The sequence below is a fragment of the Sphaeramia orbicularis genome, chromosome 21 (genome assembly GCF_902148855.1).
Source record: "Sphaeramia orbicularis chromosome 21, fSphaOr1.1, whole genome shotgun sequence".
NCBI lineage: Eukaryota > Metazoa > Chordata > Actinopteri > Kurtiformes > Apogonidae > Sphaeramia > Sphaeramia orbicularis.
In genome coordinates this window covers 16,829,324-16,854,418 of record NC_043977.1, presented here as the reverse complement: position 1 = coordinate 16,854,418, position 25,095 = coordinate 16,829,324, and the positions used below count along the sequence as shown (strand labels likewise).

Here is a 25,095-nt window from a genome sequence, read left to right as displayed (position 1 = left end):
TTTTGTATTATGGTGTCTAGTAAAAATTTCGCAGGCTTGTACCCCTGTCGAATCAGAAATTATTCAGTGTACGGACACTCCAGCCTAATAGCCTCCATATTTAATGCCTACAAAGATATACAAATGTTTCAGCACTCAGGATAATCATGCATTGTTTATTGCATAGATGTCGTGTCCAAAGCTTGCGTGCTGAAAAATTCCATATATTGACAGAAACAATAAAATTAGACCCACATATTTTGATATGGTGTACGGACACTACTTGGTGTACGGACTCTACAAGATTGGAATGGAAATCTGGTTTACCACATGGTCACATCTCTGTTAGATCTGTAACTAAGTCTTCCTGGTACAGGAGGAAATAAACATTTGTGAACAAGTTATAACAATATATCTATAAGGCATATATACGATATTATTGATGGAAGTATATTGGTGTACGGACACTACATGAATTTTGGTGAACAACGCGCCATTGAAAACATGCGCTTCGACGTAAACATCCGTTTTCCACATTGTTACCAAATTTTCTGCAGCCAGGGAGCATACCAAAATCTGTCTAGTTGTGCATATTTAGTCATAATAATACTTAAATAACAGGTTCCCATTCTATTATTACAATTAAAGGGCTGTAAAAGAAAGGTTTTCAGAACAAAATGGTTGATTGTCTTAATACTGAAAATAAGAATTGATAATCAAACAGCTGTTCAACAAAAATGATTAATAAATGAAAAGCAATGTGATGTGTGTATTTTGTAATAAAAGACACCGGAGTTGAGTAGGAATTATTTATTGTGTTACAAAACATTATGTACAATAATTTTGCTCTCTTATAACAATAAAATTGTGCACATTTTCACGCTCATTGGGTCGCCATTTTATCAGTTTTTATCCGATTTTCTTCAAATTTGGAGGATTGCAAGATCTAGTCATAAGATGGCCAAAGAAACATTTTGGGAATGGTTTTGGGAGGATCTTTTTGCAATACTGATTAATAACTAATGCAAATATACTTGTACACCTTGACTGTGATCAGGCTGAAAGTGTCATGAGATAACTTTTGTTATAATGTGACACTATATAAATAAATTTGATTGATTGATATTTAGAGGACGTCTTCTCCAAAAGTCAGGATTAAAAAGGGGCTGGGCAGTGTACGTTCAATACATTTGACCTATATGCTCAATAAAGGTTCAAAACTAAATTTGCATCTTGCTGTAAATAATCATGTAAGAGAAATGTAATCAATCCCATTGATGATCCCATTCATATTGCAACAAAAAATGTAAACAAACCCCCCCCCCCCCCAAAAAAACCTATAACCTCCAATAAATGTAACCCATGAAGACCCATCATGACTTTTGTGTCACTTCCCAAATGAATTTTTCTCTCTACTTAATCTTTCTTAAGTAATTTATCACCATTTATTGTAATATTATCCTCTGTATTGGGGATGTAACGATTTCCAGTATAATGATAAACCGCAGTAAAATTGCAGATGGTTAGTATTACCGATTAAATTGTAATTATCATGATAACTGTGTTTGATTACCGCACTTTTAAGGGAAAAAACGTCTATGTAAAGATCTGCTTTTATGCCAAATATTTGAGTATAGTTTTAATTTATTACAATTTTAATTTTATATACCTAATATTTGGAACCAATATTCACTTTTAAAGTCTTTGAAAAGGTTCATTAAGCAACATTGTGTTATTTATGCAATAAATTATATACATTTTTCAAATTGGATTTATATTTTTTTTTGTTTTTTGTCCTTTTATGCTGATATAGTAGGTTAAAGTGACAAAAATAATAGGCAGATGATATAAATGAAGTTGTGCTGAAAAAAAAAAAGATCCCAAACATGGCTATAGTAAACATTTGTTTATTTAGTATATAAAGGCAAAATCAAAAGGACTGAAAAACAGACAAAATAGGCTCACACCACTAAGGGTTAATATTTGAATGTTTCTGCAACAGAAGGTATATTGTGCCAATTTTTTTTTTTTTTTTTTTTTTTTTTGTATTTTGTTTTTTAAAATACAATTTGGTTCAATTATTTCAGTGTGTGTATCAGTACTTTTTGAACATTTTGAGCACAATTTCAACAATACCATGATAATAATGATAACCGTCATAATTTTGGTCACAATAACCGTGATCTGAAATTTTCATACCGTTACATCCCTACTCTGTATTTTACAAATTTTCAGTGAAAATCAAGTATTTTCTTACCTTTAATTTACTGATACTGGAGATGTTCATAAAAGCTCAGATTATAGCCGAGGGTTAATATGTAAAAGACAGAGAAAACTGAAGAAAAACTGACTTTTTCAGCAAATCTATCAATAACTGACAAACTTCGGGGGTTTTAGTGGTGAATCTGTGTTGTAGAAGATGACTGTGTTTCCATGGTAACTACAGAGCAACTAAACATCCAAATGGGTCATATCTGATGACCATGAAAAGATGACAAACTGTATTTTACACCAATTATTTACATGGATTGATAGGTTTAGTGGATCAGAAGTTATTAAACAGTTTAGATCAGTAGATGCTTTTGGTCGGCGGTGGATGTTTGGGTCTTTATGGGTTAATGACAAACATGCCCATTATCAGCCAGGATAGACTCCAGCACCTTCACGACCCTCATGATGAATAAACAGTTCCGAAAATTAATTAATTTATGACATTATTTTATGAAATATAGATGTTTGACAGCGATTATGGCCAGTTGCTGTCAAGACATAAGCAATTCATTAGCTGATACTTTCATGAGGGAATAAAAGAATCAACCTATGTGATTAAGGAGGCTCTGGAGAAAAGGATGAAGGTGCTTTTGATATTATTTCGCTATGAAACGCACCATGAATTTTGTATATCTGATCGTCGCCATCTCACTAAGCCTGGTTCATTTTACCCTCCGATGGTCGAAACATAATGGTGGGGTAGGAGCAGCTGGTGGTCATGCGCTCATGCTCAGGGACATTTCTAAGTTAATAATTGAGATACAAACAAATGTTCCATACATACAGTATGCAGATGAGATGCTATAGCTTTGCGCTTATTAGCACCTGCGTGTAACAGTGGGACTTCTGTCGGTTCCACTTAACAATGTCATATTACATCGCTCCTGCTGTAAATATCTACGTGCTTTTGTCATCTTTTAGTTCAGCATCAGTCTTTGTTCTAAAATTAAATGTTGCATTATATTGTGATTAAATTGAGATGATTAACCCTGTAAAGCCTGAGCCATTAAAACATTGACAGAAAATTCCAGTTCTTTGAAACTGGAGCCTTTACTGGTCCTTCTGAACAAACAAAACATTTTTTTTTTTTTTTCCAAATATCAATTTCCATGTATGATTTTAAATTTTGTATCATATTTGATACATCGGGTCTCAATGCTTAAATATTATTATTTTTGAACAAACAAAAACATAAACTATCTAAACAGTGATTCCCAACTTTTTTTGGCGTGTGACTCCATTTTAACATCACAAATTTTTGGTGACCCCAAACATTCAAAACAGACATATTTTTTTGGCTAAAATTAATTTGTTTTTGATCATATAATAGTTTGCTATACTATGTTGCAAACAAACGTTAATTTTAGACACATTTATTCTATATAATGTATATTATTATGGACGGAGGCAGAAAAGCCAGGTGTAGATTACTGCACAAAGTGAGAATTTGATTTTCCTTGGTCAGGATATGTACAGTCAGTCCAGCTTGGATTTACAAGGCTGACAATTAATACTGAACAAACAAGAACTCAAACTATGAATTATGAAAGAGCTGCAGCATCTGAAACTGACCACAATGAACATTTGACAGATAAACAGAACCACAGTGCTTCAGTTTCAGCGTCAGAGTTTGTCATGTCTGTTATGTATTGGGATTGTCTCTCTCAACTCACCACATATTTTTTTTATAAGTAAGGTTTGTTTTTTTTATCAATTACCAGAAATTCCAGATGACCCCATTTGAATTCCAGGCGACTCCACATGGGGTCCCGACCCCAAGGTTGAAAAACACTGGTTTAACATGCCTACCAAATTGGTAATTCCTTTTAAAAATTGCAAAGTTCTGCCTCCTGATAATCTTGTAGTGTCACTGGAAAGGCCTCTGGTGAATGAATTCCCCCTGGTGGATTATCTGTGTATTGCATGTATCTAATTGTATACATCAGGTTTTCAAAACAACAAATATCACACTGATCATTTAGAGCACAGGTTTCAAACATGCGGCCTGGGAGCCAAATCCGGCCCGCCAAAGGGTCCAGTCTGGCCCCTGGGATGAATTTGTAAAATGCAAAAATTACACTGAAGATATTCATTCTTTTAGTTCAGGTTCCACATACCAATTTAATCTCAAGTGGTTCGGATCAGCAAAATACTATCATAATAACCCATAAATACTCACAAGTCCAAATTTTTCTCTTTGTAAATGTAAAAATTTTCACGTCATTTTACTGTATTTACACTAAAACAAACTAACATTTCACAAAAACACAAATAACCTCAGCAAATATAAACATTTTGAAATGTCTGAAGTGTAATTTTAACAATATTTTTCCTGTCATTAAATGTTTTGTGTATTTGTGGATCCACTGTGATCTGTAAGTTGTAATTTACATGTTTAAATGATAAACTGAGACACAATATTGTTGAAATTGCACTTAATTTTCTTAAGAAATTTCAGTTTGTTCATGTTATTCACATTGTTTTAAAGGATAGTTGGTAGATGTAAACATTTTCATCACATAATTTTACTTTTTTTGTTCGAAAACATAGAAAAAAGTTTGGAGTTGACATTATTTATATATTATTATGTTATTATTTCACTGGTCCAGCCCACTTCAGATCAAATTTGGCTTAATGTGGCCCCAAACTAAAATGAGTCTGACACCCCTGAATTAGAGGGCTTCAAAACTCAAGTATCAAATAGGATACCTTTGGGCATTATAGGGTTAAATTTTATTGTGTCCTGTGAATTATAGCCTTGCACCTCCTTACAATCAGTCAGAATAGTGCTTTCTCAAAAATAAAAATCATAAATAAGAGCAAATGTAGTCCATCAGTCCACAGTCTCTTCATAACACTCTCTAATGAAACCAGTGCACACATACATAAAAAGGCTAAAAGGCTTTTCATTGGAGTCAAAAAGAAGCAGCCAGAGATTTTCCCATAATGATGCATGTCAGTATCTTTGTAGTCTACTTTATATAGACGTAGGCAGTAAGGTGGTGAGAGAAAATAGATGCTTACTCTGCATGTTTCCACTTAAAATTCATAGCATCTGTTTCTGTTCTTGCACCAGACTCTCTCATTTTAAAGGATTAACTGTATCCCTGTCAAACCAGCCGGATAAATAGGAAGCGGGTAAATGACAGTTAAACAAACAGATACTTGACAGTTTTAACTTAAATAGCCATAAGATAGGACAAATTGTGTGTAATTATGACTAAGTATATGTCTTCGAGTATGTGAGATGCATAGACAGTTAAATGATGTAGGTGCCAGATTTGACAATTGATATCGGGACGACAGGGGGTGATTACTTGTGCTCCCTTTAATTTGTAGATAATTGTAGCATTGTACTAAAAATATCAAACATCTACATCGTGTTTGAACATTCTGATCTAAGCTTTGTCATTGTTACGGTTTTAAATTTCCTCATTGCGGTCCTACTTTGTTTTACCCTCTGGCAACGGAAGTATGGAGTCTGTCATTCTTGGAAAACGTTGCTTTCTTTTCTTGCTTTTTACATTCTGCGAAACCAAAGATAATCATATGGACATGAAGTACCTGCGACACTTATTAGAGACAGTTGTATTTTCCCGTGAAACGTTGTAATCAGGTTCCACAATCTAAAGTCGTACACGCTCTGGCAGCTGGAGACTACCCTACGAAAATTCCCATGGGATGTTGTGGCGGTGCGGACTAGTGAGGGAATGAATGCTAATTTATGGCAGACCATATGGAGACAGCGACAGCATTGTTGGTAGGTGACCAGAGCTCGGGGGGCAGTGAGAGGTTGGCTTCACTGGACCGTGCTGTCATCACGAACACTCATTTAGTTATTGTTTCTGATGCTTATTAAGCTGCTCAGCAGATGGACGATAATCGGGGCCATGATTACCATCAGGAGCAGCGGTTTGTAACTCATACTTAGCCACCAAAGCTCATCTGGGGGACATTAGGAGACAAAGGACAACTCTGACCTCAGTGCCACTTTTTTGGTTTTTTTGGTTTTTTTTTGGGCAGGGCCGTCACCCCTTGGCCCTCCCCCTTACCCTTACCCCTCCGTTTTGCGTGTACATGTGAAGGGGTAGTGTTGTTCCAATTCTCAATGAGTCGGACGGGAAGGGCTAAGGCGGAGGGTGGTATAGTCCTCGAAACTGAGATGTTTCAGGACCACACTAACGAACAGAGGGGTAGGAGAAATTTCCCATAATTCTGTTCGAATCGTTGGCAAGATGGAGGTAAACACAGCCAAAAAGTGCAGCAGTGTGATGAAAGAAACACACAAATGTACGTATTTTCTACAATAATAATAATAATGATAATAATAATAATAATAATAATAATACATTTTATTTATAGGCGCCTTTCAGGACACTCAAGGTCAATGTACAAAGTTGTTAAAGATAAATAAAACACAATTAAAACTACATATATACATATACACTATACAATACAAGCCTATATATACATTTTCCTACAATATACATTTTCTTTCTATTGTCTTCCTTTATTACATTTTATAACTAGTTACATCATGACATTTGCACATATAAGGTCAAGACTTCCGACGAACATTTGTCCGAGTATGCCATAATTGTTTATCAGCAGCAGCGGTTGTAGTAAAAGCTGAAAATACATCCAAACTTCGAGCTGATTACCTAAAATCTTGAGTTGTTGGTTGAACGGGACAGAGCAACACAGCAAAAAAGTGTAGTCCACAAGTCGATAAGTTGTTTCTTCGTAAACAACTTAATCATTTGTTCGACAGTTTAATGCCGTTTCAATGTGTTATAGATCGTATTTCTGCGGTTTAGAGTTGATAGCCGCAAAAAGACGACCAAAGCCTATGGAACAGAGATGGTTACAGTTACTGACGGCGTGGTGAATACTTTCGGAAACAAAGTTGTTGCATCTGTTAAAGGTGGGGTGTGAGATGTTTTTCTGGAGCATTTTTTTACTAGATTGCTTAAAATCCCCTTCACACCCCGATTGCAACCAGTTAATTAAATGCTCTAACACAAAAATAAAACATTTTAGTCACCTGTGGAATGGACACAACTGAAAAAACACCATCCAATCATTTTGAGCGCTCAATCGAAATGATTGAACGTTGATATGTCTATCAAATCCAACTGCCATTTGTCCCTCCCCACTCTGTACGTACCCCTCTTTGTGCATGAATCGTGCGTTCTCAGAGGTTCGGAACACTTGTTCAAGAAACGAAGCCAGAGCCAGAGCTTGGTTATATTAGCTATATTAGGATGGAAAGTTCACCGGCAAACTGTTTCGTCACTAACATAAATCACTAGGGAATGTAACGTTTGTCAGATAGGTATGACATGGGGCTGTTCTGTAAGAGCGGGGGGTTGGAGGAGACTGAATGAGGTATGCATGGATCGGGGCCGCGGAGCTGGGCGAGTTATTGCTGTGCAGCACTCGAGAACAAGCATTGCGCGTGCCACTACTCTGGAGGTGTGGCTTCGGAGGGACGTCTGAAGAAAGGGGTTTGGACTTTTGAATTGAGTATTTTCCAAATGTAGCTTGGTTGAACTGTTTTTCTAAGATCTCATACCCCGCCTTTAACCCTTTCATGCATAGTGGTCACTCCAGTGGACAGTTCTTCTCCACCTGTTCTCTTGTATATTCATGGATTTTGTTGTTTTAGTTCCAGATCAGGCGACACAGTGGATCATCCCATACACCGACATTGGAACCATTACTGTAACTTTGCTGTTCTTGATAAACCTGATCTGCACTAACATGTCTGAGTGCAAATCAATTGCTTGTTGTTATTATTAGACTGTAATTAACAGGCTTTTTTTTTTTTACTTTTTTTTTTTTTTTTTTGCATATTATCTCCATAAAGTGTGTAATAACTAGTATTAGAGTATGTTAAAATGCCATAACATCAGATTAGCAGCATTAAAAAAAAAAAAAAAAAAAAAAAATCATAGTTTTCACACAGTATGTCAGTAAATAGATGTTTCGTTGTCAGGTCCGGCATGTGATTCAACAAAACTCATAATAAAGACAGTAGAATATCAAGGGGAGCCTCAATTGAAGTTTCCCTTGGCAAAACAAATTTGTTCAGCACAAAAAAGCAGCCAGACTACCATTCTGCTGTTAGGATGCTGCCAAACATGACAGGTAAAAAAAAAAAAAAAAAAAAAAAATCCATAGTTTTCACACAGTATGTCAGTAAATACATGTTTCTTTGATTCAAAAATTAAATACATGGTTTCCGGCTGAGTGGACATTTTTGCAACTCCGTGAAAAATAGGTTGATTAAAAAATAAATAAATAAAAAATAAAATAAAATAAAATTCAATGGCATTGTTTTTTTCATGCCTAAAGAGGAATTAAAACACTCAGGAAAAAAATCTTGAGTAACGTTTTCATAATTCATGCATGAAAGGGTTAATAGTGGCATCGATGACTGCTGATGACGTAACAGGCAGTGAAGGATTGTCCCATTTCGTAGAGGAATGTTTCAACCCCTAAACCCTTGCAGCTCCATTTCAAAGGGTAGTGCCAAGTGCAAGGGCCAAAGGTTAGGACTATGGCAGTGGTTTCCAACCTTTTTTGGCTCATAACCCCATTTTAACATCACAAATTTCTGGTGACCCCAGACATTCAAAATGGAGACTTTTTTTTTTTTTTTTTTTTTTGCTAAAACGAATCTGTTTTTGATCATGTAATAGTTTGCTATTCTATGTTGCAAATAAACATTAATTTTAGACGACATTTAGTCTATATAATGTATGTCATTGTAGACGGAGGCAGAAAAGCCAGGTGTCGATTACTGCACAAAGTGAGAATTTGATTTTCCTCGGTCAGGATATGTACAGTCAGTCCAGCTTGGATTTACAAGGCTGACAATTAATACTGAACAAACTAGAACTCAAACTATGAATTATGAAAGAGCTGCAGCATCTGAAACCGACCACAATGAATATTTGACAAATAAGTTTGTCATGTCTTTTATGTATTGTGATTGTCTCTCTCAACTCACCATATATTTTTTAGTAAGTTTTTATTTGTATTTTTATCAATTACTAGAAATTTCAGGCGACCCCGTTTGAATTCCAGTCGACCCCACGTGGGGTCCCGACCCCAAGGTTGAAAAACACTGGGCTAGAGGGTGAATTGGGATTGGGCCTGAGAGAAAGTGAAGGGTTGTCACTGTTTTGCCCGTGTAAAGCAGTGTTTCATCTTAACTTCGTCAAGGTCCTTCAGTCTATGCAAGGCACGTTAGCCAAGCTCAGCTATTGACAGTGTTTACTTATGGAAGTGACATTTCCAACTTTATTTAATTCAGTCAGTTACCGGCTATTGGGATGACCTTTTGCTGGCTTCCCTGGCAGCAGCCTATAAACCTCAGAGTCTTGCCAGCTTTATAGGCATTCAATAATCGCACAAGGCACTATTGATGAAGTTGTTGTGTGCACTACCTATGAAATGAATTGGGCAAGGAGCAGAAACCTTGGCAGTGCAGTGCCAGTGTAATCCTGATGAGGATATTTATGATTTTAAAATGGACAAAAAAAAAACTGTGGCTCAGGCAATTTAGCTTTTTGCAAACATTTAAACAACCTAAATTAGTTTTTGTTTAGATCCACAGAGCTGCATTCTGTGTATAGAGGGTGTCTGAGACAGTGATGAATGCATTGTGCTTTTGTCTGATTGTTGTCTGTTGGAGACACATGAGAGTAGCAGGAAATGTCATTTAAACATTACTGATGGGTTCGTAGGTTCTCCCATGGGTGTGAATTTAGGCGTTTTTCTTCTCTCATTATATTTTATATATGACTTAACCAAAAAAAAAAATGCAGTTTTCCATATCCTATTTTGTCATAATTTAAAAAACCTAATGAACAAGGCTGCTCTCGAGTTTCGTCTCAAAGTAGTGCAGCAAAAAAAAAAAAAAGCTATAAATTTAATTGAACCAGATATGCATTTCCACCCATCAACCCATAATGTTCTCATTAATTACATATATTGGAAAATCCTGGATTATTATGATTCATTGCCTTAATCCATCACCTTTGTGGTGAAATTCCCTGCAAACAAATTAAATCAATTAACTCACACACACGCAAATATACTATACAGACAGAGCAAAGATGTTGAATCTCATTGGCATTCTTTACTTGAACTGTGCCGCAGAGTGAAATCCATCAAACATGTAAGATGGATTCTGTTATACGGAGCAGCTATAAGTTTTAAACAATATGAAGATTCATCTGTTCTTGCAGTCTATTCCTGCATCATAGGCAGTATGTTAAATAGTCAGCGACTCAGTGTCTTAGAGCATGTCCTCCCGGGTAGGCAAGTTGCACCCGTATAAAGAGCAGAGACTGTTTTACACAACGTTTACGGTGATATACGGGCTGAGATGTAACATATTGAATATAGAGACAAATGGATTCGATCATGTAGTGAGTGGGGAGTGGGGCGGTGCTGGGGTACATGCTGAGGGCTGTTATTTACTGCTTGTCCACATTGGTGCACACATATGCAGACGGGATCACTGGTAGGATCACCAAGCTTTGCAATAAACCTGCAACAGATCACACTTCATGCGAGTAACCTCCACACATAGCACAGATGGTTTTGTCGTGGTTCACTTGGCAGACGGCACCATCCCAGTCTCATGCAGAGCAGAGCTATAGGTTATTATCGTGTTTCATTACAAATCACGTGATAAAATTACATCATTAAAAACCGTGTACAAAGGAAAAAATAGGACCAATGGCCCTGTAGCTTACCGGCCAAATTAAAAACTTTGAGAAATGTGTCCAGATGCCATTTATTATCACCCAGTTCTGTGTATTTATTGTATTACAGAAATAGCCCATGTTTTGGTCATATTCCAATCAGATCTGTAAAAAATTAAAATTCCAACTTGATATCATTGATACTTACTGATTTATTGTATCGATCCACTTCCTATCTGTCATAATGGGAACATTTTTCAAAGTCGCACCAAATCCAGAATCAGATTGGATTGAAATAATTTCAATACCTTGTGTTGACATCATCATAAAGAAGCTGTATACCAAGTTTGAAGTGAATCAGAACTGTAGTTTTGGAGAAGAAGACGATTGAAATTTTTGTAATGGATAACAGACAACGATGACGACGACAGATGCCGCATGACGACAATAGCTTACGGCCTGCTGGCTGGTAAGCTAAAAATTAGGTATACAGTCCACGGGTTGGAGAATAAATATGACAGAACCTGGTCATGGTTCATAACTCATATCAAGAGCCTGTCTTTTGCCTGACTCCTTGTTTTTAGCTTACCAGCTGACAGGCCGTGAGCTATTGTCATCATCCGGCATCAAATTATCCGGCGTCATCGTCGTCTGTCGTCCGTTACAAAAATTTCAATCATCTTCTTCTCCGAAACTACAACTGCCTTAAAGGTGCTGGAGACTTTCGTGACCAATTTTTCATCAAATCTGTCAAACCTCAGTCATAGCCTAAGTATCACAAATCTGTAAGTCTTTCTGTGATTACTCATCTGAATCTCTTGCATTACGGTGAACAATTTCGAAGTGCCATCCACCATAAACAAACCATTTGTTTACAAATGAGCCGGGAGGTCACTCGGGCATCTTCAGAATTTTGTCGCGACGTGCATTGTGGGAAGTGAAGGCTCGCGCAGCCACCTTATAGCAGCAGCTGGAACAGACACGATCGGAAACGGCAGGAACTCCCTTCCTTCTGTGTATATTCCTCCGGCCATTTACGTGTTTCCATGTTTGTTTCATCCATATAACACCATATGGTCGTGCTGCCGCTGTCAGGTAGCTGCGTGGACCTGAGTTTCCCACAATGCACGTTGTGACAAAATTCCGAAGATACCCAAGTGACGTCCTGGGTCGGTTTGTAAACACACGGTTTGTTTATGGTGGATGGCACTTTGAAATTGTTCACCGTAATGCAAGAGATTCAGATGAGTAATCACAGAAAGACGTACAGATTTGTGATACTTAGGATATGACTGAGGTTTGACAGATTTGATGAAAAATTGGTCACGAAAGTCTCCAGTACCTTTAATGATGTCAGTGTTATGGAAAAATGATCAATAAAGTTGTTGTTAAAAAAAAAAAAAAAACTGTGTACATTTCACACAAAGCCCCGTGCAGGTTTCAGAAGTCAACAGGCTTACTGAAGGCATGCCCGAGGAAGCAAATAGGTATAAAAAATAAATTTCACCAAACATCACATGCCACAATGCCCCTTTCCTCTGATCTCAGCACCCTGCCCCAAAGGTGCAATAACAGTTTATTACACCTATCCTCACTTTATGACCCACCCACTCTGCTCCCCTCAAGCCCACACTAACTGTTATTGAATACACCCAGGTCTGCTATATATCATTCCTGAGCAGCACGTTATGCTATGTGCAGCCTAGCTAATCACTACCAGCTCATATGGGTGTTGTGCAGGTCACATTGGAATTGTTCCACTTATCTAATATCTGCTAAGATGTGGTGTTGCGTTTAAAAACAATCCCATTTGTCTTTACAGCCTTTGTTGCCTCGAGGCTGAATCGTCTCTCCCCCCTCTATATGTATTTGTGGTGTAATGATGGGGAGTAAATAGGAAATGGAATTGAAAGATTTTGCCGCATAGCACGTGTGTGGAGAAAATGGGTAAATGACTTTGGTCCAGATTATTACAGGCCAAAAGAACTGAGTGCAGGATAGACTCTAGAGGACAGTGGTGTGCATGTGCATGTGTGTAGTGGGGTCTGTACGGGATCTGGGATTAAAATGCAAAGCATCCGCAAAGATCTTTCAGGGTGGAGGTGTTCTGAGAGAGAGGTAACAGCTCATGGGTGACAGTGTGACAAGATTCAGGGAAGGACCCGTCACCTCTTCGTCACACTGATGGCTCCTCTGTCAACAAGCGTGAAGAGGGTGCAGGTGGAAGCATCCATAGCACCAATGCAAATGAAAGTAAATGATAATGTCTGAAATGAACAAAATGTGCCAGCCAGGGGAACAAAAATCCACAGAGAGGATAAGGCTAGTGCAGTGTTAAGGTTAATTTGGGTTCAGTTTTCAGTTACCAGAGAAGCAACGACAGAAACAGTCAAAGGGGGGGTGGGGGTGTAATTGTTATTCCAATTTCATGGGGTCTGAGGTTATTTGTCTTTGTACACAGTAAAAAAAATGCAGTGTCAACATTTCAGAGTCGAGATATTTGAACCTAGATTGCGTATTTATAGCTCTACGGAGAGTAAACCAGCTCTAACAGTAGAGTTAAAAGTCATTGTAAAGTCAGAGTCAAGCTACTTTAACCTAGATCGAGTATGTATAACTCTATGGAGAGCAAACCAGCTCTAAGAGAAGAGTTAAAAGTCATTGTCTAACTGTAGAGGTAAAAGTCAGTGTAAAGTCAGAGTTAAACTGTTTTAACCTAGATAGAGTATGTATAACTCTATAGAGAGCAAACCAGCTCTAACAGTAGAGTTAAAAGTCAGTGTAAAGTCAGAGTCAAGCTAGTTTAACCTATATAAAGTATGTATAACTCTGTGGAGAATAAACCAGCTCTAACAGAAGAGTTAAAAGTCAGTGTAAAGTCAGAGTCAAGCTAGTTTGACCTATATAGAGTATGTATAACTCTGTGGAGAGTAAACCAGCTCTAACAGAAGAGTTAAAAGTCAGTGTAAAGTCAGAGTCAAGCTAGTTTAACCTATATAGAGTAAGTATAACTCTATAGAGAGCAAACCAGCTCTAACAGTAGAGTTAAAAGTCAGTGTAAAGTCAGAGTCAAGCTAGTTTAACCTATATAGAGTAAGTATAACTCTATAGAGAGCAAACCAGCTCTAACAGTAGAGTTAAAAGTCAGTGTAAAGTCAGAGTCAAGCTAGTTTAACCTATATAGAGTATGTATAACTCTGTGGAGAGTAAACCAGCTCTAACAGTAGAGTTAAAAGTCAGTGTAGACTCACAGCCAAACTATTTTAACCTCGAGTATTTATAGCTCTATGGAGAGTAAACCAGCTCTAAAAGTAGAGTTAAAAGTCAGTGTCTAACTGTAGAGTTACAAGTCAGTGTAAAGTCAGAGTCAAGCTAGTTTAACCTATATAGAGTATGTATAGCGCTATGGAGAGTAAACCAGCTCTAACAGTCAAGTTAAAAGTCAGAGTCTTACAGGAGAGTTAAAAGTCAGTGTAAAGTCAGAGTCAAGCTAGTTTAACCTATATAGAGTATGTATAACTCTGTGGAGAGTAAACCAGCTCTAACAGAAGAGTTAAAAGTCAGTGTAAAGTCAGAGTCAAGCTAGTTTAACCTATATAGAGTATGTATAACTCTGTGGAGAGTAAACCAGCTCTAACAGAAGAGTTAAAAGTCGGTGTAAAGTCAGAGTCAAGCTAGTTTAACCTATATAGAGTATGTATAACTCTATAGAGAGCAAACCAGCTCTAACAGTAGAGTTAAAAGTCAGTGTAAAGTCAGAGTCAAGCTAGTTTAACCTATATAGAGTATGTATAACTCTGTGGAGAGTAAACCAGCTCTAACAGTAGAGTTAAAAGTCAGTGTAAAGTCAGAGTCAAGCTAGCTTAACCTATATAGAGTATGTATAACTCTATAGAGAGCAAACCAGCTCTAACAGTAGAGTTAAAAGTCAGTGTAAAGTCAGAGTCAAGCTAGTTCAACCTATATAGAGTATGTATAACTCTGTGGAGAGTAAACCAGCTCTAACAGTAGAGTTAAAAGTCAGTGTAGACTCACAGTCAAACTATTTTAACCTCGAGTATTTATAGCTCTATGGAGAGTAAACCAGCTCTAAAAGTAGAGTTAAAAGTCTGTGTCTAACTGTAGAGTTACAAGTCAGTGTAAAGTCAGAGTCAAGCTAGTTTAACCTATATAGAGTATGTATAACTCTATAGAGAGCAAACCAGCTCTAACAGTAGAGTTAAAAGTCAGTGTAAAGTCAGAGTCAAGCTAGTTTAACCTATATAGAGTATGTATAACTCTGTGGAGAGTAAACCAGCTCTAACAGTAGAGTTAAAAGTCAGTGTAAAGTCAGAGTCAAGCTAGCTTAACCTATATAGAGTATGTATAACTCTGTGGAGAGCAAACCAGCTCTAACAGTAGAGTTAAAAGTCAGTGTAAAGTCAGAGTCAAGCTAGTTCAACCTATATAGAGTATGTATAACTCTGTGGAGAGTAAACCAGCTCTAACAGTAGAGTTAAAAGTCAGTGTAAAGTCAGAGTCAAGCTAGCTTAACCTATATAGAGTATGTATAACTCTATAGAGAGCAAACCAGCTCTAACAGTAGAGTTAAAAGTCAGTGTAAAGTCAGAGTCAAGCTAGTTTAACCTATATAGAGTATGTATAACTCTGTGGAGAGTAAATTAGCTCTAACAGTAGAGTTAAAAGTCAGTGTAAAGTCAGAGTCAAGCTAGCTTAACCTATATAGAGTATGTATAACTCTGTGGAGAGCAAACCAGCTCTAACAGTAGAGTTAAAAGTCAGTGTAAAGTCAGAGTCAAGCTAGTTCAACCTATATAGAGTATGTATAACTCTGTGGAGAGTAAACCAGCTCTAACAGTAGAGTTAAAAGTCAGTGTAGACTCACAGTCAAACTATTTTAACCTCGAGTATTTATAGCTCTATGGAGAGTAAACCAGCTCTAACAGTAGAGTCAAAAGTCAGTGTAGACTCACAGTCAAACTATTTTAACCTCGAGTATTTATAGCTCTATGGAGAGTAAACCAGCTCTAAAAGTAGAGTTAAAAGTCAGTGTCTAACTGTAGAGTTACAAGTCAGTGTAAAGTAAGAGTTAAACTATTTTAACCTAGACAGAGTATGTATAGCTCTATGGAGAGTTAACTAGTTCTAACAGTAGAGCTAAAAGTCAGTGTAAAGTCAGAGTCTAACTATTTTGGCCTGGTTTAAAAAAAATAAAAAATTCTTTGCAAATGTAATAACTGAGCCAGAGAGAAAGAGATATTTTATCATAGTTAAATCTAAGAAACGAAACTTCAAAACAGTGATATTAATGTATTATTATGTTATTGGCTGTTATTACATTTGCAAATATTTTTTTTACCAGGCCAATAACATAATAACCATAATAACTTATTACGTTGTTGGCCCAAAACTTATTATGTTATCGGTTCAGGACTTTTATTATGTTTTTGGCCTATTATTTTAAAAATAGCAAATTTATTATGTTATCGGCCATTATTACTTTATCAGTTGTTATTACATTATTGGCTTCTACAGGACCAAATATTATCTGAAACAGAGTTAAATTCAACTCTCTAAGAGTTAAATTGCCACTCTGTTTTTTACTGTGTTTGTGGTTCCGTTTATATAAATATGCATCTGATGTGTTTGATCCTAAAGTGAGCAGAAGCAGCTGATTGGGCAGATGCTTTGTTTCGTCACCGGGTTAAAGGTGCACAATAGGTGGAAGTGGTTTCAGTTAATTTTGTGTCAACTGAGCAACACAGCAGTCCACTAAAGAGCTTTCATCTGCCCTTAGCGCAACGGTGTGTGTGATCCGGGCTGGGGTTGGGGGTGCAGTGGGCTCCAGGAGCTTGTGAATCCCACAAACTAGGCCAACTGGCTCTGTGTTTATGGACTGGTGTTTATAATACCATTCTCTTGGATGAATTTTATACCATGTGATTTTAATAGACCACATTCAGATCATAAAAAAAGAAAGAAAAAAAAAAAAAAAACTGTCAAGGTGACCACTGTGGTGAGCTATACAAGCTGCCCTGTTAGAAAGCAAAGGGAAGGCATTTGAATGGGGAGACACATCTATTACAGGGTGGGGAAGCAAAATTTACAATATTTTGAGGCAGGGATTGAAAGACAGTGTATGACCAATTAGTTTATTGAAAGTCATGACAATTTATTTGCCACAAGAAAATTGACATAATAGAAAATGTTTTTATTCTATGTGTCCTCCTTCTTTCTCAATAACTGCCTTCACACGCTTCCTGAAACTTGCGCAAGTGTTCCTCAAATATTCGGGTGACAACTTCTCCCATTCTTCTTTAATAGTATCTTCCAGACTTTCTCGTAATAGTTTCGCTCATAGTCATTCTCTTCTTTCCATTATAAACAGTCTTTATGGACACTCCAACTATTTTTGAAATCTCCTTTGGTGTGACGAGTGCATTCAGCAAATCACACACTCTTAGACGTTTGCTTTCCTGATTACTCATATGGGCAAAAGTTTCTGAAAAGGTATGGATAATAGTGTTAGGTATGATTATGACATCAATATATGTTTGGTTTCAAAACAACTGACGTAGTGCCTGCTGAGAAAAAACAACTAAATGTTCATTGTAAATTTTGCTTCCCCACCCTGTATATCTAATAATAACACTTTCAATCACTCAATCAGTTTATTACAAATTATTACGTACAGTTAAAATCTACAAATCATTTACAAGATACATTTTATAATAGGACACCCCAGAAGCAGTACTCGGCTTATAAATTGGCAAAAAGACAAAATTTACCTTATAATCTTTAATAAATTAAGACAGTTGTTCCCATCCTTTTTTGGTTAGTTTCAGTATTAGTTTTAGTTTTGTCGTATCTTTGATCTTTTTTGCCGTCGTATTCACATAAATCCCATACAGAACTCTGCTGCTTCTTCCAACATTAATCTCCATGTTTGCAGGTAGAGTGGGGACGAGAAGACGACTATAAACGACTAATGACGAGAAGTGACGGACCGTGAAGTGTCGTACGGTGCCGCTAGCTAAAATTGCTAGAGCGAAATAAATGGCTTTCGTATCAATCCGACGTCGACAAAGATGAAAACGAAGGGAATTTTATCCGTAATTTTTATCCATTTTACTTTTGTAAGCACACAATACAGTTTCAGTTAGTTGTTGTTTTCTTCTTTTAATTATAGTTTTATTTATTTCAGTTAACGAAAATGTATTTTCAATTGTAGTTTTCGTCATTTCATTAGTTTTCGTTAACGATAATAGCCATGGATGGGAGGGGGTTCACAAATTGTGTAAGAAATGCCTTAATGATGTCAATGTTATGGAAAACTGATAAAGTTGTTAAAAAAAAACAAAAAAAACTGCACATTTCACACAAAGCCCCGTGCAGGTTTCAGCTTATAAATGGACAAAAAGACGCAATTTACGTTATAATCTTTAATAAATTAAGGGTCGTGACCCCATTTTAACATCACCAATTTCTGGCGACCCCAGATATTCAAAACTGAGACATTTTTTTCTTGCTAAAATTATTTTGTCTTTGATAACGTAATAGTTTGCTATATTATGTTGCAAATAAACATTAATTTTAGGTTACATTTAGTCTATATAATGTATATTATTATGGACGGAGGCAGAAAATCCAGGTGTAGATCACTGCACAAAGTGAGAATTTGATTTTCCTTGGTCAGGATATGTACAGTCAGTCCAGCTTGGATTTACAAGGCTGACAATTAATACTGAACAAACAAGAACTCAAACTATGAATTATGAAAGAGCTGCAGCATCTGAAACTGACCACAATGAACATTTGAAAGATAAACAGTACCACAGTGCTTCAGTTTCAGCTTCAGAGTTTGTCATGTCTTTTATGGATTGGGATTGTCTCTGTCAACTCACCATATATTTTTTATTAGTAAGTTTTTTTTTGTGTGTGTTTTTTTTTTTTATCAATTCCCTGAAATTCCAGATGACCCCATTTGAATTCCAGGCGACCCCACGTGGGGTCCTGACCCCAAAGGTTGAAAAACACTGGTCTAACATGTCTAGCAAATTGGCAATTTCTTTTCAAGACTGGCAAAGTCATTCATAACAATCTTGTAGTGTCACTGGAAAGGCCTCTGGTGAATGAATTCCTCCCCCCTGGTGGATTATCTGTGTATTGCATGTATCTAATTGTATACATCAGGTTTTTCAAGACAAAAAATTTCACACTGATCATGTAGAGGGCTTCAAAACTCAAGTGTCATATATGATGTGTTCAGCATTATAGGGTTAAATTTTATTACATCCTGTGATTTAATTGCGTCGTACCTCCTTACGATCAGTCAGAAAAGGGCTGTCTGAAAAATTGAAATCATAAGTAAAAGCAAATCCACAGTCTTGTCACAACACTAATGAAACCAGTGCACACATACGCAAAAAGTCTAAAAGGCTATTCTTCGGAGTGACGATCGGAGTCAAAAAAAGAAGCAGCGAGAGATTTTCCCGAAATGATGCGTGTCAGTTGTCATGTCTTTGATGTATTGTGATTGTCTCTCTCAACTCACCATATATATTAAATTAGTAATTTTTTTTTATTTTCATCAATTACTAGAAATTTCAGGAGACCCCATTTGAATTCCAGGCGACCCCACGTGGGGTCCCGACCCTGAGGTTGAAAAACACTGAATTAAGATGTTCTAAGTAACTACAAACCTATTTTTAAGTATTGCCTATCTACACTGGGTTACAAAAAAATGTTTTTTGCAAGTTGTCTAGGTTTTTTCAACTGAATTAGGACCATTTTGCACCGCTAAATCCAAAAATGACATCTGTTTTTCTCAATCAGGTCAGGTTTTTTTGCTAATTTGATTTTGAAAAATTTGATCTTCTCACAAAATTGATTACATTTTTGTGACTTTATCAGTTGATTTTTTATATAGTTCTCACCCAAAACAGGTTTTAAGAGAAAAAAAATCGTTTTCTAACAGGATGTATTTAATATTTATTATGTATTCACCGCAGATGTAGCAGAATATGTCAGGCTTATTTTTGCAAGATCTTCTAGTCGAAGCCATTTCATTCACCTGTAATATTAAAAAAAACATTAATCATAAATTGGCAAAAGTAAAATCTTCAGAACTCGTTTATTGCAAGAAATATGAAAGAATTTTGTATCATATGATGTGAAAATGCCCATAAATGTAAGCAAAAATGTTAAAAAGCCAATATGTAGCATAGTTCAGAAGGTTGACCTGATTGAGCAAAATTAATGTGATTTTTGGATTCAGCACACCAAAATTATCCTAAATCAGCTCAAAAAACTTAAACAATAAATTTGTTGTTGACCAGTGTCTATCTAACAATGTCTCTTATTGTTCTTTTTTTTTTCGTAGTGTGTGCTGGTACAGAGAACAAGCTGAGCACCCTGTCGGACCTGGAGCAGCAGTACCGCACCCTAAGGAAATACTACGAGAACTGTGAAGTCGTCATGGGTAACCTAGAGGTCACAAGCATCGACCGAAGCAGGGACCTCACCTTTCTCAGAGTAAGGAAACAAAAAGATGACATGAATTGTATTTTCCAGGGTGTGTCTGTCAAAATTAGGCATTTATTAGGGATTTGAAGAGTTGGTATTATCCCCAACAACAGGTGCATCCAATTAAATTAAAGGATTAATCACTAACATTTTCATATTTACATTTACATTTTTGCGTTTGGCAGATGCTTTTTTTCCCAAAGCGACTTACAGGGGAAGATTAACAATTAAACTGTATTTCTCTACTTCATTTGTAAAGTGATTTAAAATAACCACAGTGAACCAAAGTGCTGTACAGAAGAATGAATAAAAAAACTAAATAAAAGAATAAAATACAAGAATAAAGACATAAAACAGCTGTACAATTAAAATACAGCGGTGTACAGAAGAATAAAAAAAACCAAAATGATAGACTAAAATACAAGAATAGATTAAAAACACATAAAAACAGTTATACAATTAAAAACAATGAAATAAAAATACCAAGTAAAACAACAGAATAAACATTAATACTATATATATTAAATACATTAAATATATAATTAATATGAAGCTACCAAATCCTATTTTTTCATTCATTATGTGACTTATGAGATTCTTTTTTATGACACTGACCAGCAAAGTCACACAGAATCTGATGTTTTCAATTTTGATCCACTCCTCTTCCATATGTGGAATGACATTATGAGTATTTTTTATTTTTTTTATTTATAGTGAATGAGTGCTGTATCAATTGTTGGCTGTTTTATGTCTTGTTCTGTCACCTGCCTAGGGACTGCAGATGAAAAGTAGTTATTTTTACTAGTTCTGGCATATTTACATGGGTGTATTTTTATACAACAGTGTTCATAAATATGCATGATCCCTATTAAATAAACCAATAAAAATAAATAAATTAATAAATTTGATATTTTTTCCCCCTGCAACCTCAGTCTTAACAATCAGATCAGAATTCAAGCAACTTTTATATCACTTCACATAGAGATTTTTTGCAACTCTGCATGAGTGCATTACTCGTACGCTATAAAGTAGTTCTAATGTAACATACGCATAAATGCAGTAAAATTAATCCTAAACATCACAAATAAGTGTCAGCAGGAAAACATTAACTGGGGTCATTTTATTTCACAATGAAAACTGATAATACCTATAGGCCTATTTAACCCTTTAAAGCCTGAAGCATTAAATCATTGACAAAAAAATTCCAGTTCTTTGAAACTGGAGCCTTTATTGGTCTTTCTGAACAACCAAAAAAAGTTTTTTTCGAATATCAATTTCCATGTACGTTTCAATTTTGTATCATATTTGATACAACAGGTCTCAATGTTCAAATACTATTATTTTGAACAAACAAAAACTACTAATAAATAAATTGGTAATTCCTTTTCAAAATTGGCAAAGTTCTGCCTCCTTCCTCATTAATGACAGTCTTGTAGTGTCACTAGTGTCACACACACCCTGGTGGATTATTCGTGTATTACATGTATTTAATTGTTTACATCAGGTTTTTCAAGAAAAAAAATATCACACTGATCATGTAGAGGGTTTCAAAACTCATGTATCAAATATGATACATTTGGCGTTATAGGGTTAAGCACAAAATTAAGGTTTTGAATTCACAACTTTTACCTTCAGTGCAATATTTTTGCTAATTCTGCTTAAAGGAATGATCTGAATATTTATCTTTTTTGTGCATGTGTAAATCAGTGATGAGCTCCAGTGTTGACAGTGTGAACTTAGAAAGGCATAATTAATATCCTTCTATAAAATGACACAAACAAGTCAATATTTACCAGTATTTTAGTAAACACTCAAACGGTCCTTATATTTTTATGTCTTTAAATACACACACATTCATGGCTAAATGTCAGACACGCATCTAGTTAACAAAATATCTGTAGAAAATTAGCAGCAAGTAATTAAATGGTGTTTAAAGTCAAAAAATGTAATTCTGTCTAACGTTATCTGTGGTTCACAGTATTCTGTATGGAAAAAAATCTCCCTCCAATTACAGAATCTGAGCATCAGGGAGGAATGTCAGAGCCAAGAGTCATTAAGGCTGATTACAATGTTCATCTAATAAAAATCACATGACAGTGACACCAGGCAGTTACTCTATATATCAACCACATGGGCTCTATTTCTTGATGCTATATGGTTAAAAGCAGATGGAGGCTGGAAGCTGAGGCAGCAAATGTTACACATGTTTACAAACGTCACGCTGATCCATCAAGAAAAAGTGGAGGTAAGAAAGTATGTAAGACTTTATTTAGAATTTGTGTCAGCCTACTGAGTAAATTATTTCGTAAAAAGAAAAAAAGAAGTTCCAATAATAAAAACCTTAAAAGATGACGATTTTTTTTTCTCAGAATGCATTCAAATTCAGGCAAAAAGGTCAATGATTTCAAATAGATAAAGTAGTTGCATTATTGAATCTCACCTCTTAAGGACACTTTACTCTTAACCCATAAAGACCCAGAGCTACTTTTGTGGCAATTTGCAAATGAATTTTTCTCTATATTTACCCTTTCTTAAGTGATTTAACACCATTTATTGTTACGTTATCCTCCTTATTTCTCATTTGTTTCGTAAAAATCTGTTTTTTTTTCTATATTTAATGAACTGATCATGTAGATGTTCATCAAATCTCAGAGTAAATTCAAAGGCTGTTTTATCAGAAACAAAGAAAACTGAAGATAATGTGAATTTTTCAGCAAAATGTATCATTAAATGAACTTAACCCTTAGGAGTCCACGGTTAAGGCCCTCTGACTCAATCACATGACATTCTCAACACGCCGTAGCGTCAGAAGTCACATAGACCACTGGGGATAATTGCATTTAAAAGTGCGGACTTGAAACACTCTCCCACGTTTTAGTTGATGCTGATAGAGCAAATACAACCGCAGATATGACGTTTTGAATTTGGAGCAAACAAACGTGAATAAAAGTACGAAAATGAGGTGGGGGGAGCGTTATATTTCTGACCATATTCAAGATTCAAGATGCACTTTATTGTCATTCAAACACAATGACAACACAGATACAGTGCAGAACGAAATTATGTTTCATCGCCTTTTTGTATAGACACAAGAAATATAAAAACACCTTAGCAACCAAAAATATACTGAACAAAAATATAAATGCACGACTTTTGTTTTTGCTCCCATTTTTCATGAGCTGAACTCAAAGATCTAAAACTTTTTCTGCGTACACACAAGGTTTATTTCTCTCAAATATTGTTCACAAATCTGTCTAAATTTGTGTGAGTGAACACTGCTTCTTTGCTGAGATAATCCATCCACCTCACAGGTGTGGCATATCAAGATGCTGATTAGACAGCATGATTTTTGCACAGGTGTGCCTTAGGCTGGCCACAATAAAAGGCCACTCTAAAATGTGCAGTTTTATCACACAGCACAATACCACAGATGTCACAAGTTTTGAGGGAATATGCAATTGGCATGCTGACTTCAGGAATGTCCACCAGAGCTTTTGCCTGTGAATTGAATGTTCATTTCTCTGCCATAAACCATCTCCAAAGCTGTTTCAGAGAATTCATGAAGAAGACTGTGCGAGGAAAATGGTGGTCACACCAAATACTGACTGGTTTTCTGACCCCCCTGGACCACCCAATACAGTAAAAGTGCACATTTTAGAGTGGCCATTTATTGTGGCCAGCCTAAGTCACACCTGTGCAATAATCCTGCTGTCTAATCAGCATCTTGATATACCACACCTGTGAGGTGGATGGATTATCTCAGCAAAGGACAAAGGAGAAGTGCTCACTAACACAGATTTAGACAAATTTATGAACAGAATTTGAGAGAAATAGGCCTTTTGTGTACATAGAAAAAGTTTTAGATCTTTGAGTTCAGCTCATGAAAAATGGGAGCAAAAACAAAAGTTGTGCGTTTATATTTTTGTTCAGTGTATATAAGACAATAAAGCATAAAAGGGCAATAGATGAAAACCACAATATAAATATAAATATAATTATAACAAGTAATAAGTAGAGAAATGCTAAAATAATTGCACATAAAACCATAATTGCACTGAAAGAAATTATGGTTTTATGTGCAATTATTTTAACATTTCTCTATTACTTGTTATAATTATAATTATATTGTGGTTTTAATCATATCTTTGTCATGTTTTCTCTTTTTTCAAAACAAAACAAAACAAAAAAATTGGCTAAATCTGCGGATTCTAATCCACAGACTGCATTAGCATTACAGGTAAGGGTGAGAATGACCCCCACCTGAACCGGATGCGGAAACCGGGTGGACCAGGGGTGAGGGGGTGAGGGGATAAAAAAGTAGAAAACACCTATGTAAAGATATGCTTTTATGTCAAATATTTGAGTACAGTTTTAATTTACAATTTAACAATTTGGATTTTATATACCCAATATTTGGAACCAATATTCACTTTAAAAGTCTTTGAAAAGGTCTGTTTTTCAAATCAGATTTTATATCTTTTGTGTGTTTTTTGTCCTTTTGTGTTGATATAGTAGGTTAAAGTGAAAAAATAACAGGCAGATGAGATAGATGAAGTTGTGCTGAAAAAAAAAAAGATACCAAACATGGGTATAATAAACA

At 35.9% G+C, this 25,095-nt stretch overlaps 1 protein-coding gene across 1 annotated transcript in view; it reads left to right on the top strand.

Annotated features, from left to right (window-relative positions):
* erbb4b (erb-b2 receptor tyrosine kinase 4b) overlaps positions 1 to 25,095 on the top strand; it is an 885,828-nt gene that overhangs the window by 405,788 nt on the left and 454,945 nt on the right. Inside the window, exon 2 of the mRNA XM_030124408.1 lies at positions 20,353 to 20,504. Coding sequence (XP_029980268.1) covers positions 20,353 to 20,504 — 152 coding nt within the window. The remainder of the gene's footprint in view (positions 1 to 20,352; positions 20,505 to 25,095) is intronic.